The sequence below is a fragment of the Dermacentor silvarum genome, chromosome 1 (genome assembly GCF_013339745.2).
Source record: "Dermacentor silvarum isolate Dsil-2018 chromosome 1, BIME_Dsil_1.4, whole genome shotgun sequence".
NCBI lineage: Eukaryota > Metazoa > Arthropoda > Arachnida > Ixodida > Ixodidae > Dermacentor > Dermacentor silvarum.
Genome location: NC_051154.1, coordinates 193,407,454 through 193,427,272, shown reverse-complemented (window position 1 = coordinate 193,427,272; position 19,819 = coordinate 193,407,454). Strand labels below are relative to the sequence as shown.

The 19,819-nt window shown below is 42.6% G+C and overlaps 1 protein-coding gene across 4 annotated transcripts in view; it reads right to left on the bottom strand.

The window, feature by feature from the left end:
• The window catches only part of LOC119436584 (general vesicular transport factor p115), a 52,737-nt gene that overhangs the window by 22,940 nt on the left and 9,978 nt on the right, over window positions 1-19,819 (bottom strand). For all 4 annotated transcript variants that reach the window (XM_037703469.2, XM_037703471.2, XM_037703470.2 and 1 more), the window contains exons 8-12: window positions 17,333-17,421; window positions 9,508-9,662; window positions 7,537-7,742; window positions 3,712-3,822; window positions 1,016-1,137 (exon numbers count right to left, since the gene is read on the bottom strand). In XM_037703469.2, the coding sequence (XP_037559397.1) occupies window positions 1,016-1,137; window positions 3,712-3,822; window positions 7,537-7,742; window positions 9,508-9,662; window positions 17,333-17,421 (683 nt within the window). The remainder of the gene's footprint in view (window positions 1-1,015; window positions 1,138-3,711; window positions 3,823-7,536; window positions 7,743-9,507; window positions 9,663-17,332; window positions 17,422-19,819) is intronic.

Sequence of the window (19,819 nt, the reverse complement as noted above, 5' to 3'; positions counted from 1 at the left end):
AGGTTTTTGTAGCACAGCAACCAGGAAATTTCAGAAATTCCCACAGCCTAAGTATGCAGTCTGGAGTTGAGGAGCATAGCATGTATTCTGTAATTTCAAACCTCAGTTAGTACCCAGGTTGAGAAAGTACCTTTTTTTTTTTTTTTTTGATGGCTTGCAGCAAATACTTTAGGGGACACCTGTACGTAGGCAAGTACTAAACCAAGCTGCAAGCCAAAGTACTGTCTCTTCTCTTTTTTTCACTAAGTGCTAGGGTGAATAAAATATCACAGTTAATCATTAAATTTCTCAGTAACCATGAACAATTACTGTCAAAGCAAAAAATAAAGGATGGTTGAAAATGCTCAAAAGACTGATGGTGTGCAAAATAGGTGAATACAGGGACCCATTTAAGGACAAAAAGTAGGTTTCTATAAATGCCCACTGAACACTGAAGCACACTCACATGAAAAACATAAAATTGTTAATTATGACTTTGCAAAAATTACTTTTTATGCTGCCAATGTCCCAGCAACACAGTAATTTACCATTTCACTGTTAGGCAATAAGTGAGTCGATTTGATAGGCGATGAGTCAATTTGAGTCAGTTAATCCACATTTTCACTGCATTGAAACTCAACATTACCAGCAAGCATGGCAGCAATACCACCTTAATGCTGCACTTAGTGGGAAACTAATGAGAAATATTAAATAATGCTGGCCAATTACTCCTCCAGAACATTTTGCACGTTTACCGACAAAATAAAAAATTACAGAGGATGGGGGGTTGTAAATAGTGAAAATTAAGGCTAAATATTTATTTTAATCAAGCACTTCAGCCACAGCATCATTGAAGTCAATTCGATGTCACAGACTTCAAGGTCCTTTCCAGTACTGCAAGGTCAAATTTAATGGCATTTTCCACCACCAAATGGGTATGAAAGTCGCCAGGCTTTTTTATTTATTTCCATATGTTGAAATTTCCACAACAGCTAGTATAGATTGACAAGAATCATCAATCACTAAAGATGCTCACCTAGTAAAGCTTGGTACAGAATCATCGTTGAATTCAATGCAAATTCCTAGAAGAAACGCGCACAGGCCTTGAACTAAATCTTCATGCTCGTCACCTTCTGCAAGGCCAACTTGCGAAGTAAGCTATGAACAAGATAAGGAGAATACACAATCCAGTTCTGCTACCCACTTCTTCCCCCTCCCACAGGCCCTTCACTTTTGTGTATACTGCACAGCACTGCAATGCATGGTATTGATCCTTTTCATGGTGATCCTGTGGGATCACATGGTGACGTGTCCATTGCTTGCCTTAACTGCCTCTGTTGCCTCCGTGTTTACAATGGATGTGTATGACGCCAGTGCAGCTTAGCAAACCTCTGTTTCGGGAGATATCATAGACGATGACTGGGTGGACGACACGAAGCTTTGGTCACAGCTTCAGAGGACATGTAAAAGCGCTTTCGGAGCTCATTAAGCTACGTCTAAACTGCGCAAGCAGCATACATGGTGCTTGCGCAGTTTAGACGTAGCCAGCATACATGATGCTTGCTCTAAAGGCGGGGCTAAATATATATTCCAAGCTATCCAAACTTTCCGCTCATGAATTGAATCAGGATTAGCGTGTTTCGCTCTTGGTTCTTTATATGGGAAATATTTTGAAGCAGCGGCTTGTTATATTTATGACTCATTAAAGTTCCTCGGTGTGGTCCCTATCTGATCATTTTCTGCCTAATCGGTCGCAGGTGCACTCAGTTCTGACCGATTTGTTCTAGAGGAGATAGAAGAAATTGATATGCATCGCCATGCTACCAAAAGACAAGTTTCCCTGCTATGATAGACACTACCTCCCTTTGCCTCAACTAGCATCCGCAAGCAAGATTCCTTTCCTACCTCCTCCCACACTGGAGCTGCGGAACTGAGTCACACTGACGTCTAGAGGTTTGCCTTCGTTATATTTTTTGTTTTATTTTCGTGTTTTGCTGCACCGCACACTTTCAGTGGCAGTTTTGCAGTGTTCTGCATTGGTTGATTCACCAAAATCAAGTGCCATAAAAATCAACGTTGCAGGCAGTGCATCTTACATAGACGTGCATGTATGTGCGACCTTGATTCTATGGCAGGCAGCAGCAATTCCTCAAGAGGAAGGGCGCACTGTCTTTTGTTTGAAATTTGAGCTGTCTTCGCACCATGGAGCGGGTTGATACTCTGGAGACACGATCATCAGCTCATGACCTACACACTGCTTTAGTCTGTTTGCAATGCCCAAACCTGGTGAGAGACCCTTTAAGAGTATGCCTGAAACTTCCAACCAACGACCTCAGGTTCAACCATCTGTTTCTATGCAGAGATGCTACTCAATGCAAGTCTGCATGCACAAAGATGATCCTGTTATAAGTGTTTTTATTTAGGCTACAGTGCTTTTCCAGCAGAAAACTCTCAGCACATGTAAGAATTCTTAAGTAGATGGGTACAAAATGCTTCAGATGAAGCAAGGGATGCTCTCCTTGGGCATTTCAAAATGCCTCCGCTTCTATTACAGCACACTAAGATGATAAAAAACTATGCTACAGCCCATTATACCCTGTGTAAAACAACAGCAATTCTACAAACATTCTAATTGTACAGCATACTGCTCTAACGAAGCTGGATATTGTATATGTACACAGAACTAAGAATACATACCACCGCCACCAAAATAAATGTGCTTGCCCTTGCTCTTGCTTACGGCCTGGCTTCCTTGTAATTAAAAATGAACAAAAAAGCCATATTGACACTTCTGTGATTAGAACAGAAAGGCGAAACCCTCCTTTAAAGAGTGAAGCCCTCGAACAGGCACATGCTGAGTAACTTTGCACATGGGCAGGTCATTATTACCAATGCAGACTCAAGAAGAGTGTCTGTGCTCAGAAGTGTGCAGCGAAAATTTGTTAAATGCCAAAACCCTTTGAAGCATATTCTTTCCTTTATTGTTCTTCACCAAGGGTAATTTCTTAATAAATTTTTAAACTATCTTAATTTCTTTCTTTTTCATTACATTTACCTTAATTTTCACACGGATTTGGGGTAAAGCAGCACCATACACATTTTATTAACTTTTTCAATAATGCAGCCATCAAAGACTTTACAAGCTTTGTTTCTCGTTTCCTATATATAAACAATAGCTATGTATAATAAAACTTGGTTACACCCAGTTATGATTATCCTGAAATAGTATGGCTGTAAACTCTTTCTTGTCATTGTGGCCCACTGTATGCCAAAGCACACATCTTTGCATGCTGCATGACGCATGCTTATTTAAAGCATACCCCTGTCTAATTCCCCTATCACTGAGCATAAAATTATAACGAGGCAGAGGTACATAGGAAAACGGAGACTTGAAATGATCAACAGTGGTCGAACACGAGATGCCAGTGTGGAGCTAACATTTCCGCAAGGGGTCTTTGTTAGGGCAACAATTTCTTCTGTCACCCAAACAGCTGTTACAGATAGCAGTCCTCTTGTTGAAAAGTTTGATCCAGAGACTTGCAAAAGCAGTTGTTGCCTTTATGACAAGTCCCCTTGACAAAACGTAGGCTCCAAGGACAATATCTTGTTCGAACACTGTTGATCACTAAGCAAATTTGGATGCACAAGTTGTCATGGCTGCTATAGCATCAGTCATGCAATAGCAGCCATGTTAAGGCTCTAGCGTTAATTTTCCTGTAAACAAAAGGATACATAAGGGATGTTTGTTGGGATGTTGAGGAAACTTGTCACTGCAAGCGTGCAGTTGGCCAGCCATGTGCTCATAAGCATCAGGAGACCTAACCGTGTCTGCAGTTTTCCACCCTGCAAGGAAATATTAAAAAGAAAAGGAGACAATTGTTTCTCCCAATGCACAAAACATTGTGAGGGAAAAAAAAAAGCAGTACAATATCAGCCCCTCCCCCCTTAGGAAAAAAAAGGAACAGCTGCTGCTAGAATATCGATATAGCACAGACAACACAACACCATCAAGATATGATGGCTACTCTCTCTCTCTCTTCCTGAGCTGCAGGTCTTTTCTTCTTATTTTATTGTCGTACACCTAACATCTCTAACTCTTTTTTTGGTTGTCCATGGTGTACTATTATCATTTAGTATACACATGTAATGCTACGCCCACAGCTGCTTCACTGAGAGAGGGATCAATAACCAGTGGCTTAAGTTTCTTCAGCTGCAGTGCACCTCAACTAAATTGAAATCAGCGCATAACATCAGGCATACACCACAATGTAGGAACATATTTCATTAGCTGCATAAAAACATATGGTATAATGTAGTTCCAATAACATGAACCGTGCCAACTCTCTTTTGCTCAGCTATGGCATGACTGCAATCTGAATAGATCGGGAGGTAAGAATGCTCCTGTACTTATTTTAAAAGGACATTAAAGAGATCCAAGTGCAGTCGATCAAGAGCCCTCCGGTATGGCATGTTTCATTTCCCAGGAATTCCTTGAGGATTAAAATTGTTAACCAATCTGCATTTTGTAATCAATGTAAATTGTCAAACCTAACAACTACGCACAGAAAGGACAAAAACAGCTGATATAGTCACTATGGGCTACTGAATGTACAAGTAATAAATGTTAAAGGAAGAAATGTAGAAGAGAAGCTTTGTTTAGTTTGAGACTTGAGAAAGAACTTCAGAAAGTTGTTTGGGCGTCCCCCCAAGATACGGCTGCTTAAGATACTATATTGCACTGCACCACATATATGCAGTTTTTTTGCAATCACAAAAAATAATGACGGAGTGACATGTGAGCGAACTGAGGTAAATGCTTGTGTGACAAAAAAGAAAAAGACAAGGCACAGTATGACTGAAAAACATTCAATAAAATTCTGGGGTTTTACGTGCCAAAACCGCAATCTGATTATGAGGCACAGCGCAGTGGGGAACTCTGGATTAATTTTCAAAACATTGGGTTCTTAAACGTGCATCTAAATCTAAGTATACAAGCATTTTTGCACTTCACCCCCATCGAAATGCAGCTGCTGCAGCCATATAAAACCCGCAACCTCGAGCTCAGCAGTGCAACGCCATAGCCACTGAGCTACTGCGGCGGATCACAATATGAATCAAGATAAGGTTTGACGGTGCAAATTTAGTATGCTAAGAGGTACTGTATAACTGAATATTAGAGTTGAAGCGCCATTATACACCGTGAAATAATACAAATTGCAGGTCTAAACTGATTTTTTTTTAAGTTTCATTTCTACGTATGCATATCAGCCCAGTTTCATTTAATGAGATATGAACTTTGGGCAGTGTGGATCTACTCTGTGATGCTTGGAGGCATGTGCCATCAAGGATGTATTGTTTCTTTTACATTTCAACCAATAAGTCTGTACGAGGTATGGTTTTGTAGCGTGAGCTACACTGGCCAAGGTTGAGCAGTTTCGCGCGGCTCCTGGAGAGCCGTGCTGTGCATGCGCGAGGAGCAGTGATGTCACACGGCGCACAGCTGGCACGCCGGGCGTTTGCGCTGGGTGTTTGCCAGTGTGGTATAGCCATGCAGAAGGAAAGCGAAATTGCTGCTCAGCGGCGCCGAAGAGCGAAGAAGCCTAACTCATCGGATCCCGAAGTAGTTGCCTGGCAATTAGCCGTTGAGCGTAGGAAGAATGAACAGAAGAAGGCTAAACGTGCTGCGGAGACACAGGAGCAAAGGGAGGAACGTCTAGCAAAGCGGCATCGCCAGGAGGCTGAGCGACATGCCCGACCATCTCAGCAGCAGCAACAAGACGCCGTCGATGACGTCAAGGCTCGCCGATTAACTGACTATACGGTGAAACTTAGCGAAAGCGCCAGTGCGACTCGGACCTTCGAGACTGACTTCATAAACAATTCGTTTGGATATGTGTGCAACGTGTGTGAAAGACTGTGGCACATGAAAGACTTGACGCTGGTAAGTAGTGCCATGCATGAAACGTTGAGTTTAGCGGCGCCGCCTGAGTGGGGTGAAACCGTGGCGCGGATTTGTACAACGTGCAAGAACTTTCTCGTTAAGCAGAAGATACCACTCTTAGCGTTACCAATGGGTATCGTTACCCGCCCTATGCCACCAGGTCTACCGGTTCTGAACGATGTGGCCGAACGCTACGTATATCCTGGCATAGCCGAGCTAAGCCACTGCTAATTTTTTTTCTACATTTCAACCAACAATCTGCACAAGGTCTAGTCAAAGTTTCCGGACCTATTGCTTAAAGTACAGACAGGCTTCATTCAGATATTAGTGGCTTCCATCACCTTCAAACTTGTCCTTCTATGAGGCCTGACAGCAATTCCAAAGAAGCTGCAAATTGTTGAAATATTCATGAAAGTCATTTTCTTGCAATGTTCTATAATTACTGAGTTCTGAAGGCGGTACGAGTTGGTGCACCGTCATGATGGAACAGCAATCTTTTTTTTTTAACACTAATGAGGTCACTTCCGCCCAACCTGTCCTGTCTTATACTTCGATGCAAAATGCAGCTGCAGCTGTTTCAGCAAGAGGAAGAAATTCCCTTGTGATATAACAACCAATCAACCTTGGCTAGATATTACTTCTTACTTGCCTTTTTTGAATGAGGCAAACTTGGACTTTCAATGATGAGTTTCCATTTGGTTACCATATCAGAGGCATAAGCTCAGATTTCATCACCAATATCGACATTTGAAAGAAATTGCAGATTACTAGCAGCCCTTTGATTTATAAGAAAATGTAAAGCTGCTGCTGTTTCTGGTCACCACTCAGGAGTCTGAGCACAAATGCTGATGCAGATGGCCTATTCCTGAAATTCCCCATCAAACTCTATTGACAACATGCATGATTAATCCCTATTAGTATTCTTAAAGCAATAATGGCGTGACGATGATTTTTGCAGATATGACCACTCTCTCAATCATTTCAGCACTGAACTGGTCATTGGTCGACCGGAGCACTCATCAATATCAATCAAATTTCTGAATGCATTAAACCCCCCCAAAAAATTATAAATTTTAAAAACTTTTTCGGGGACAACCCATACCTTCTTTCCTAAAACTGAGTCAACATTGCGCAACATTACCGTGCTTTTCTTGGCTGCCACACACGGTACAAACCACAGTGCAAACCACACATGATTTTACGACACTGACTCATCATACCTTGGGGACAGTACCTCTATTAGCTGGTGTAGTAGCCGTGACTTGCACAAGCGGGGATTAACTTATTTTGAAAAATTTTTGACATACAATCTAGAAACTTTTTGACTAGACATTGCACATGCTTGAAATGTGCTGTTACTCAATCACAGGCACTGACCATACTTTTGATGCCTGTGGCATGTATGTGCAAAGTTCCCATGCTTCAAGGATGGCCTCTACTGCCATACTGAAATCATTGATACTGTGTGAGTGAAGCCAGCTAGCACGTTTTGCTCTGAACAACTTCTTTCAGTCACTAGTGCAAGACAAATATCCCTCTTTGCTAACATTAAGATCACAACCCAGTGCACTGTGTCAGCCCATCACCAGTTCATGTTCCCTGCAGACAGTTCTCACCTGCTGCAGGATGGCGGTACACTGCCGCATGAGGGAGACTGGTGGGTTGCCCACACTGGTGGCAAGCTGCACACGAAGGAGCTGCTCTTTCTGCGTTGGGTTGTCAACAAGTGCATGCGACAGGGCCACGGCTGCAAACCAATTGCTCAGCGGGTCTGTGCTGAATAGACCCCCACACAGCAGCTGACCCGCTGTCACACTCGTCACTGGCAGGGAGGCAGGAGGACGGGGAAGCAAGGGACATCAGAAGAGAATACACTGGCAGTAACCAAGGAAACGGCAGTGCCACAAGAGTAGGCAACCAGGGAGGGGCAGTCTTCAAGGGTGATGCAGAAAAAAGACCATTTCATTGCTCAAGACCACGCTGTCAGTACTTGATGCTAAAGGCTCATTCACACTAGGCCAATACGGCACCGATTTTGGTCTGCCAAATGTTGGCGACAGCGTTTTCCTTCCTTTAAACCGTTGGTCACAGCATTTTCCGTCCTGTAAACTGCTGTCGCCAACAGTCGGCAGGCCAAGATCGGTGTCGTGTCGGCCTAGTGTGAATCAGCCTTAATGCTGTTGACCATGGAAATGCATGGAACCAGCATGCTCCGTTCCTGTCTTTTGCACTAGTTAAACTGTTAACTTGAACTTGCATATATCTCAAAACATCAGCTAACTTAAAATGATTTTCATGGCACATTTATGACGCTCTTTCCTGTCCTGATTTTTTTCCGTCCTTGGTTGCGTCTAAACACTACGGAATAAGATGAACCAACTAGCCCAGCAACAAGTCCTGACACATTGTAAGCTTCCACAGCACCATGTATTTCTCACCCCCTTATCTAAAATACTTCTCCTGGTAGGCTACTGATATCTCTAAACATCAGACCAGGAAAGGACGCTACTGATGGGTAGCAGACACAGAGCAGACCTTAACACTCACGAATGGAAAACATAAAGCATGAAAGAAAGAAAGGAAAGATGTAGCAGTTGTGCTGATTTTTGAAGATTCGAAGAAGCTGATTTTTGACCCTCTTTTGGCAGCTCTTTTTTTTTAAGATTTTGTCAATGTTGGCACTAGAAGCGCTCTCCCTCTTACACCACTGCAGTCCTGTGATAAGCAATGATAATGTGTTCACACTGTGAGTGGATCCCGCATCAGAGTCCAGAATGTGCTTGGGAAGTGTGCTCCGCATGAGGACAGTGCCAAAAGGCAACTTCAATATATCTGCATCCTTTACATCCTAATATGTCATGCATTTTTAGGCGTAGACAGCAGCTGCACCATTGTGGTTTATTTAGTTCTGAATTTGCAATGTGCACCCGGTACACTAACATTTTGCATACCTTGAAACTCGGTATCTCGAATTTTCTTTATCATTTTACGCCTTCGATTAACGGGGGTTCACTGTATACAGTCAAACCTGATAATAATGAAATAATAGATATAACAAAGTAATCGAGATTCCTCTTGAAATTCTCATAGAGATTCATATTGCAATACATGCAATAATGAATATAACAAAGTAATTCTGGATCCCCCTTCACCTTGGTTATAGCGAGGTTTTACTGTAGTACATTCCTAACACTTCCTCCATAACTACCAATTACATTTGCTTGCCACTTGGGATGCTGAACTAAACTTTCATCATAGTCCATTTCGTTCTTGGCAGAGTAGTTTCGTACACTATGTCAGCGGTAAATAAGAAGTGTAGAGGCTGACATTATAATCCTTATGCAACTGTATTAATTTGCCTAACATAAGTGTAACGAGCCATACAGTTAATAAAATGAAGAAAAAATACAATTGCTAGCAGAAGTTCATCAATAAATATACATCACAATCAAGGCACTCACACTGATTGGGGACCTACATAAGCCAATGGGTGCCTGAAATTTTTCCCATATAGCTCTGCTCAGAAAAGTGATCGTAGGTCATAAAGCAAAAATTAAAAGGTCATTCAAAATGCTGGATCAACTTACTATCTGCACATGTCGGTAGAAGAGTCTGGATGATCTGTGCCTGACCAAGCTCATTCTTGTAAAGGAAACACTGGAAGCAGTACAGGACAGCACATCGCAAGACAAAAGGCTGCTTTTCATTGACCATAGACATTAGCAGAACGACTATGGCAGGTCTGTAAAAAAATAGTGCAAAGAAATAGTAAAAACAGCCTGATGAAGAAAGCTAAATACACTTACAAGAATACTTGTACATATTTACAGCAGGTGTTCGAAAAGTCACTACTTTTACACGTACTGCAACTCTGTCTTTGCAGCAGGGTAATATGGAGAGGCAGACATAGCATGCACAAAAATTTTAAATTGTCAATGGGATAATTAACAAAAATTCACTTCTTTATTCAGCTATGTCATTTTTATATACAATCGCTGTTCATAAATTGGTTTCTTCCACTGTCATTTCTTCCTTAGCCTCTTGGTTTTTAATACCCTCCCCAATATGTCATGGCACCTTTTCTTTGGCTTACCTGATTGCCTCTTGCAACCTAGCAAGATAGAGTTTTTGTCCCTACTCGTAACCCAACTAATCCATCTTAGTTTTCTAACTTGAACATTTGCTGAAATACTCCCAACTTAAGCCATTACCAGGACGTAGTTGTCTCGAATACACACCTCCACCTCAGCTCTCTTTATTTCAGACCCTTGCATCTTCAAACTGCTAAGACTTCTTCATCACAACTTTTTTGGTTCTACACAAGGTTGACGGTATTAATACTATCCTTTAATGCAAGCCTGTCCATTAAATGTGGCAAGTACCTCTTGCACAAAGCACCTGAATCTTCCTTTTAATTTTTCCATCCTGAGTGGACTCTGCCAGGTCACTTCTCTTTCCACAGTGGCTTATTCACTAATTACCTGTTTAATTACAAGCTTTACATCATGATACCATGATTTTCCATCGTCGCATAGGTCACTCTATGAGAATGACTGTCCCCCCCTAGAGCACCTAATAAGGCACAATAACTGTGCCAAATGAAGCCAAACTCTACTAAGAAAAGTTTCAAGGCACAATTTCAAGAAAAAAAAAAAGAATAATTTTTTTTTTCTTTTTGCTGACACTTTTTGGTTCACTTGACAGAGTAGTCTACTATTACATTGTTGCTCTGATGATCTGAAGATGTAGTATCGTGCTCAGCCAAAAGTGCAGGCAATGATGCAAGAAAGGCCTGCAGGGAATGAAATGATGCTACTGCTTCGCTGGTCATCCCAACTTTCAGATCTGCCTCTGAATCCTTGTGACAGTCCACCAGGGCAGCTTTTCAGGATTCCTTCTTTCCGTTAATGGTACTAATAGCATCACAAGTCATAAGCGCTGAGCACATAAGGATGCTGCTGTCAACTGAGATTTACTCATTGGTCATTATGCCATGCACCTCTCTTGCTTTGGCAGAGTACATGAGCAGAGACTTCTCATCGGTGTGAAATGTTGTGAAACCCACAGCTACCCACAATCATGGCAGAGAGCCAGTGATGAACACTGGTGCATGGGATAACGTTGCCATGAACATACTCGTAAAGCAGGGCCAAAGAGCACAGCTGTTTGACGATAGGCAAAACCAAGAAATTTATTAAATTGCATGGAGTTCAGTCATGCACACAGCCTCTGCTGTACCTCTGGCAGCAAGCACATGCACAGAAACAGATCCATGTGCTCTCAGAGTTTTCATTTTGTAAAATAGCAAATGTCCGACAAACAAGTTGTTACTTCACATCACCACATGAGCTGGAAAACAATCAGTATTAATCATGGCCTATGTAGAACACTGCTTTTTGTCCATCTGACAACAAAATTGCACAAGCAAAAATCAAATATGACAGCACAAGCCACACAAGCACTCGGAAGCTAAGATTCTGCACATGAGAAACGAGATCACAGCAATAGATTCTGTATGTGTTCTCATGTACATTAGTCAAAGAGGTCCAAAATATGATTGGAGAAACAAATTATTTTATTAAACAAGTGCATTTAACATTTTGTTAAGCAAGAGTAAATTTTTCATTGTATTGGCACTCACAATAACGTTAAAGTATAAGAATCTAGCTGGGCCAGTTGGTTCAGCATTGCAAGCATGTAAATGTGCCTAAGAGAAACTACGGCCTAAGGACACTACGTACGCTATGTGTCTCTTGTCCTTCCTTCGATCCTTGTCTCTTAGGCGCATTTACATGCTTACCCCTTTATTACACAGGTCTTTTTTGTAATAACAGTGTTCATTGTAAAAGCATCCAACTTTACATATTGATGCAACACTTGGAACCACTTCAAGGCCTTTTTGTAAAACTTTTCTATTTGTAAAAGATCTGTTGGCAATTGTGTATTAAGGTATCTCTTGCCAAAAATTGCAGTTCATCAACTTTCCTTGGTCATTTTGTGTTGTGACATGGCAAGGCAGTATGATGGTGGCAGTGAGCCATACTGTACTACAGTGTAGACCGCTTATAACGTAAGTCGCCGGAGTCGCGAATATCTGCACTATAAGCGGTACCGCACTATAACCAAAAGAACTATTTTATTGCAATAATGGACACTCCAGGCGCATTACTGCCGTCGCTGTCACCGTGCTCTAGGTTCCGTATTCGCTTACTAAATAAATTAACAAGCACGGTGTCACGCATGCACAAGCAAACATGAACACATCTCACTCGCTGACCGCGGAAACAAACTGTCAAAACGCTCGAGTGACGAAGCATGGCAAGCGAATTGACCTTCGTGCTATCATGCCTCTCACTTCAACGCGACCTATAGGCGGCGAAAACACGGCGCGTGGCGGACTTTCCTCGTCGCATATTGCTTTTAAGATAGGGCCAAGGCGATCGTATCGCCGAAGTGGATCGTCGCAGATTACGTCCTGCATCGGTCCACTGAAACCTTTCCGCATTGCTTTGCTGGCGAAAATCTTCTCCTTCTGTTTGCGCCAGTCCCAAACGCAAGTTTCGGATTCTCTGAACGCCCGTGATGCGGCTCGATTTCCGTCCGTCTCCGCACACGTGATCACTTTCCTTTTAAATGCAGCATCATGATGAACTCGGTACTTCATGCTGATAGAGCAGACGCAGCGAAGGTGAAGACAGACGATAGACTATTGCCTAAGCACGTGTACTGCAGCACACGAAGGAAGCTACGGCATGCTACCCCAAGCAAAATTGGCCGAGGGCCGACCATCGGGCGGTGCTCAGCAGATCGCTGGGAGCTGTTCATGTCGGCTTGAAGAGCTTGGGCCGTAAAAAGACGGACTTATGTAGCCCCCCGTCGGCTCCGGCTTCGCCACGGATGTTCGCCCGGATGCGTAGGGCTGCATAATGCCGAGCACGAAAGTTTTAGCTGGCCAGAGACGTCGGCTTCATGCTGGCCTGACACTGCTGGCCGATCATGTAGGATGCTGCTGCCCGCCGCCCAGTCGGCGCCCACATGGAAGTCACTGCCTAGTTGGCGCCGACTTCTGCCTAAGGGGGGGTGGGGGGGCATTGTTGAGCGATAGGAGGTCGCCTCAGCCGTCTGTGGCAGTCGGTTTAGGCACCATTCACGGGGGAGGAACTGGCAAGAGGCAGGCGCGAAGATAGTGGCTGTTCGGGGGAGCTTTTGGCGGAAAGAGACGTTCAGTGGCTGCTTGATCGGCACAGCTTCGCATGGTTTCTATGGCGCTGCACTTCTTGTTCGCGAGAAATGGACATTTCCAGTCTGCGGATTTTCCCCTCCTACGCACGTCCACATTTACTCGTAAGTTGCACGTATTATTTATGCTATTAGAGGCCATGTTTTGTAGCTTTAATTTGAAAGGAGAGTGCGTAAGGCTACGTTTCTTTGTTTCGAGAGCTCGTCTGCGCTTTTCTGAAAGCGACATTATAATAGCGCGGCGAAAATTTGATGCATTGTGGTTCCTGGAGCTGCACTCAATGTGCAGGAGTTCACATGCCAAAGCTTGTCGTGCAAGCAAATTAAGAGAATGTGGGTGCGTCGTGATATACTACATGGAGCACCGATGTGTGCATGCAGTGCCTGTAGCGTACTATACAGGGTGTCCCCAACTATCATGCACCAAGACTTTAAAATATGCAAATGCCATGTAGTTAGACAGAACCAAAGTAATGTTTGCCGTCGGTTTAAGATACTCAGATTATTTTTTGCATTCCGTCTAATCACATAATTAGTCTTAATTAATTAAACTTCTCAAATATTATAATTAGATGAAAAGTATCAATGAAAAAATTGTAGGGCAACATGAAAAACTCCCGGTAGAGCTTTCTGTTGCTCAATATATGCTACATAAAAGCGTTTTTCCGAGAGTGAAAGAAGCCTCCGAATACACGTTAAGTGCCTCGAGCGGCGAGTCAGATGGCAATTTTGCGTGTATTTGCGGGCTTCGTTCACGCTCGGAAAATCACTTTTATGTAACACGTATGGAGCAACAGAAAGCTGTATTGGGAGTTTTTCATGTTGCTCTACAATTTTCGCATTGACACTTTTCATCTGATTATAATATTTGAGAAGTTGATTAATTGTTTAGGGCTAATTATAAAATTAGGCGGAATGCAAAAATAATCTGAGTATCTATCTCCAAGCGACGGCAAACAACATTACCTTGGTTCTATCCAGCTACGTGGCATTTGCATACTTTTAAATCTTCGTGCATGATAGTTGGGACACCCTGTATATGTCGTGCGCACAATGTATGTTTCTTTGCAGTCGTGGTGACCCTCCTAAGGTAATTTGAAGAAAGGCGAATTTCGCCCCACTCGCGTCAGATTTTTGCGACGCTTGTTTTGAGGCTAAATAATGTGAGACTGCGTTTGCATGTGCGATCCGTATTTAGGTTTCGTCATGAAAAATCATAGATTTGTCAGAACCTGTTCAAATTAAGCACAATGCTTAAAGAGTTATTGAGAGGCCACGGAGCATCTGGTCCGATATTCAGCACCCAAACAATAGTTATACATGTCCCATTTCTGAAATTTAAGTAGTACATGTCTGTACTTCAGATACCAGAGCATGACCATAGCAGAATCAGTCAAGTGACCTGGCTGCAAAGTTCTCTGGTAAACGGGCTTACACAATTCAAGGAAGGACATTTTCAAGTACCCATACAAGACTGTCATTGATTAATTCACATTTTATGTTTGTCACAACCACTGACCTACTATTACAGCATTTCACAACAAATTATTCCAGTTTCTGTTGTGTTTGTATCTAAATAGTTCAATAAAAGTCAACAAAAATCAACTGTAGTGATAATTTGTCTACAAAGCGCTTGCCTTCTATATAGTATACAGCGCGCTTAAGGACGCAAAGGTGTGCAATAATTAAATAGCGAATTATACAGTGTGTCCTTTCTTATGCAAAACTATTTTTTTTTTTTCATTCTTGTCGCAGATACCAGCAATCCGTTTCTTCATCTGGGTTGCATTTAACAGGTTGACATTATTTTCTAAAAGATTAGTAGTGCATAAGTTGCTAATTGACAAAATCAGGCCAATTATTTTTTTAATTATTAACTTTAGTGCCCATGTTGCTATGGTGGAAATGAGCCTGTTAACATACAGGGCCTATTCAGCTGCAACCAATTTTGTAACTAGTACCAGTTTCAATATGTACGTCAAAGTATGGGCCAAAAATCCCTTGTTGTCATCTGTATTTTCTTGCTGCACTGGGAATATATGTAATGCTCGAGGGTAGTATTCAGGAATCAGGACACCAACTCATTTTGATGACTTTGATTTTGCATATCTCAAAATTGGTGCTAATTACAAAACTTGTTCCAACTGAATAGGCCTTGCGTGCTGACGACCTCTAATTCCGCCCTTACGACATGTGCCCTAACGCAATTAATTAAAAATATAATTAGCGTGACTCTTTCAATTAAATGCTGCTGCACTTGCAACTTATCCAGAATATAATGTCTACAGTTAAGGCAACTCTGGTGAAGAAGCGGAATATTTGGTATCTGCGCCAGGGGCCTTAAAAAATCGACAAAAAAAAAAAAGCACTCGGTGCATGCGAGCAAACAACAACAAAAAAAAAAAACCTACATATACATGCCGGCAAAAGAATGCTGGCCGTGGACAAGCCGCGCTGTGAGCGTCGTGCGGAAGTCGTCGGCCCATACGGCGGCCAACCGCGGCCACATTATTGACATATTCGGGTAGTAGTGTTCGAGCACTCTGGTAGCGCTACAGAGGTCATGTAAAACAGTTACTAAGCGTTACCGTTTGCACAAACGGGTTCCTCTGATGATAACGAAGCAGGATCATCACTTCCATACCAAGTTATTGTCGGAATACAGCTTTAAAGTTGTTTTTCACCACTGTAGCACGGCCAGAGCACTCTGAAACGACCACTTGAATATGCCATAAGTAACCGGCGGCCATGACATCGGCCCGATGCCGACTGCCGACCACCTGCCGGTGGTCAGCAAACAAATTGTCCACGTGCAAGAACCGAGCCTGGCCCGACCCAGATTGCAAAGATCGGGCCTTCGTCTCTTTAACTGGCCATGGGCGTCTACCCGATTGCCTGGCTAGCTCATTTTTTTTGGTTGGGACGGTAGCTAGGCTTAATGCGCGTGCGAGGCGGCCATTTTGAAATACTGATGGCTATATGGTAACACAGATTTATGGTCGTACTCGATTCTAACGCGCACGCAATTTTTGGACCTGTTTTATCGAAAAAAAAGTGCGCGATAGATTGGAGTAAATACGGTATTTGTGGCTTAAGGGGAGCACACAGAAGAGAAACACACACAACAGAGCGCTCTGTTGTGTGTATTTCTCTTCTGTGTGTCCCGTTTGCCGTCTAGGTTGACTGCCAAACTTCCAGGCAGCCACAGTGTAACCGGTATTTCGTGTCCTGCAACTGCACTATAAGCGATACGCGTATACATAGAGTGCTATGGGAAAATTAATGGGAGTCTGAAAAGACCGTATTATATACGGTCCTGCACTATAAGCGGTTACGCTATAAGTGGTCTATACTGTAGTTGGGCATTACAACTAATGACAGCTGATCAATTTGCCAGATATAAGAATAAACATAGGTAGCTTGAGCATCAGTTAAAATACTGCTTCAGAAATTTAAACCTCAACACCAGATACCTCGGTCAGCTGGTTATAGGCATAAACATAGGTAGCCTGTGCATTACTCTGCCAGTGTCAATTGGCAATTGAGCTTTTAAATTCAAAACCAGAAATGTTGAAGCAATAGCACTGGGATTTCACAAAATGGAACAGCCTTGGAAAGCCACACGCTTCAACTGTGCAATGCCAAGCCTAACCCAATTACAAATGTTCAAAAAATTGATAATCAAACGTTGGGGCTTCTTATGCAAGTACATAACACTTGCCTCTCCATGTAATCCTGGTGCAAAGATGGAACAATGCTTTATGCCACAGGTGACTTTCAGAACATCTGGCGTAATTGAAAAAGTCAGTCTGCATGTTTCTCATCTATGATCAAGTGACAGTAGTTAAAGCAAATAAATTATATAATGCATGTACAAATCGTTCAACTTGAGCAAGCAAATAAAGCCTACTGTGCCTTCCACGTGGCCACAGGGTGGAAAAACATCACAAAGCACCAATAATGAAGATGTTAAGAGATTTCATGAGCCAAAATTTATCGTCATATATTTTCAACAATCAAGTATATTGCTATTTCTCTTATAGTTATGTAAAACAAAAATGTCTTGCTGTAATATGTTTACCCACAAGTACAGATCCTTGTATTTCATATTACAATGCCTTTTGCTTTAATAAAAATGTTCCAGCTCAAATAGTTGCAGAAAAGCTGACTTACCTAGGAGGATTGGAAGGAGCATTCACAGAAGCAAAGTACTCCTGGTTATTGTGATGGCCTCGTATGACTTCTGCCACTGTGTTTATTGTCTGAAAGATATACATAATTTTTTTTTCAATATTTTGTTCACTAAAAATAAGGCAAAACTGAACATTTTGCAGATATGAACACTCCTGGGCCAGGATAATGTAATGATTTTATTCAAATGCCACTTCGTTTCGCGCTTTGTCAGTGGTCAGAGCAGCACTTTGCCCATGTTATGAACGAGATCAGTCTGCCATGAGTGATGGATGAGAAGAGTACCATAGAATCGAGTGGAAGGGATCACCACACAATACCAGTCCTGGTCTTGTGCAACTGGTAGTAAACACCATTGACATTTCTGTTTTGAGCCCATTTCTATTTTCTACAGCAGAAATAAAGTAAATAGGACACAGTTCTGTGGTCTAAGCACGCAGTCAACAATAAATGTTTACCCGACACGAGTTTCATGACAAATGTGAATTTCTACTCTGTCAAGGCATGGTAGGCCACAAAAGCTACTACAGATTGAAGCTTTGAATTCCATGCTAAGTGCCTAGGCTTAGTGGGAATTCAGATTTGCCTGCAGATCCTGTGTCCCGTAACCTTTTGCAGCCAACTGTACGTTACAGTACAATTTAATGGGAATTATAAGAAATCATGTGCTCAGAAGCAAATGTAGCACTGGCATACTTTTGAATGGGCAGAACACTGTTCAATTACACAATATCACACAACAATAGACTGTGACCTTAGAACTGTGTTCCATTGACTTTCTCTGCAAATAGCGTGTATTAAAACCAGAAATGAGCATTACCCTATAAATTTCTTCTTCTTTTTTTTTTGATCCCAGGTGTAGGAAGGACAAAAACATGGCGGTAGAAAAACCACATAACACATCACAATAATTGCTCTGTCATCGTTGCTTACTCAAGTCAGTCAATGTAAAACTAACTAAATTTCTATATAGAAGTCACTTTTCTTTTATTTTTTTATTTCAATATTAGTTGCTTTATTTAACTCCTAAAAGCACTGCAGCAAATCAAGGGACATCGCGCCTGCCACGGTGGCTCAATAGCTATGGCACTAAACTGCTGAGCATGAAGTTGTAGGTTGTATTGCAGACCACAGCAGCCACATTCTGATGGAGGCAGAATGAAGACACGCTCGTGTACTACATTTAGAGTGGAGCACATTAGTTGGAATACGCTAGCGCAAGACAGGGGTAATTGGAGATCGCAGGGAGAGGCCTTCGTCCTGCAGTGGACATAAAATATAGGCTGATGATGATGATGACATTAAAGAACCACTGGTGGTCAAAATTAATCCATAGCCCTCCACTACAGCAACCCTTATAAACCACTGTGCAGATTCAGGACGTAAAACCTCACAATTCTATTTTTGTATGGGAAGACCCCTTACTTACAACACACTGCAGGCCAGCAACATGACCAAGGACCGCCCCCGTAAGTGGTGCATACGACATTATTGAACAAAAGACAGCATTTGGCTCAACACAAAGTGGGAAAAAAAGTGTTGTGCATTACATGTGAGACAAATGAAAAAAAAAAAACATTAACGTTAGCTGAACTGTATAGAATCATGAAAAATACAGACAATAATAATTAAATTATGTAGGGCCAGCTGTGCTAACTGCCAATTAGTTTTATATTATGTGGCATAAAGGCATTACAACTGCATATAATAACCATTTTTATTCCCTATATTCTTGTACCCACAGAAAGCCTGTAAAACACACCTGAAGTGAATTCTATCCAGTGCTCAAAGCCAAGTAGACTATCCAACATTCAATCCATGAGTTGTTTGTGGCACAAAATGGACTAGTGTATGTAGAGAATGAACAGGCACCCATATTTTGAAGTACAGACCACGGAGTAAGATAAGACAGGAGCGCCGACTCCGCTCGTCTGGAAGGGACACATTCTGCAACGCTGGCTCCTGCTTCACAGCGTGTTCGCCAGACGGCGCTACGAATTAAGAAAAACTCTGCAGCGGAGAGGAGCAAAGGCGCGGGGACTCTCTCGCGGCGTCTGCTTGCCTATCCGTTTTGTCGTCTGCTCCGCGCACGCCCTGACGACTGTAGTACTTGCGCTTTATTATTTGTGCGCATATATTTTTGTGTTTGATTGCTGTCAAATTGAGACGGCCGATGGTCCACGTTTGTAGCAGACGACACGCTCAGCGGGTGCCGCGCTGCCCGTTCTGCGCCGCCGTCGCCGCCGGTCTCCGCCGGTCTCCGCCACTCAGCGCATGCGCACATGGAAGCAAGCTGTTGAGTGTTTTCCACGCGCCTCGACAGATGGCGCTACGAGATGTATAATTTGTGTTGCACGTTTTGTCCCGAGCGAATGCGTTGCGCGGCGGCGGAGTCGGCGCTCCTGTCTTATCTTACTCCGTGGTACAGACGTGTGCAAGGGTGGGGTAGGGGGAAGGAGGCAATGACCT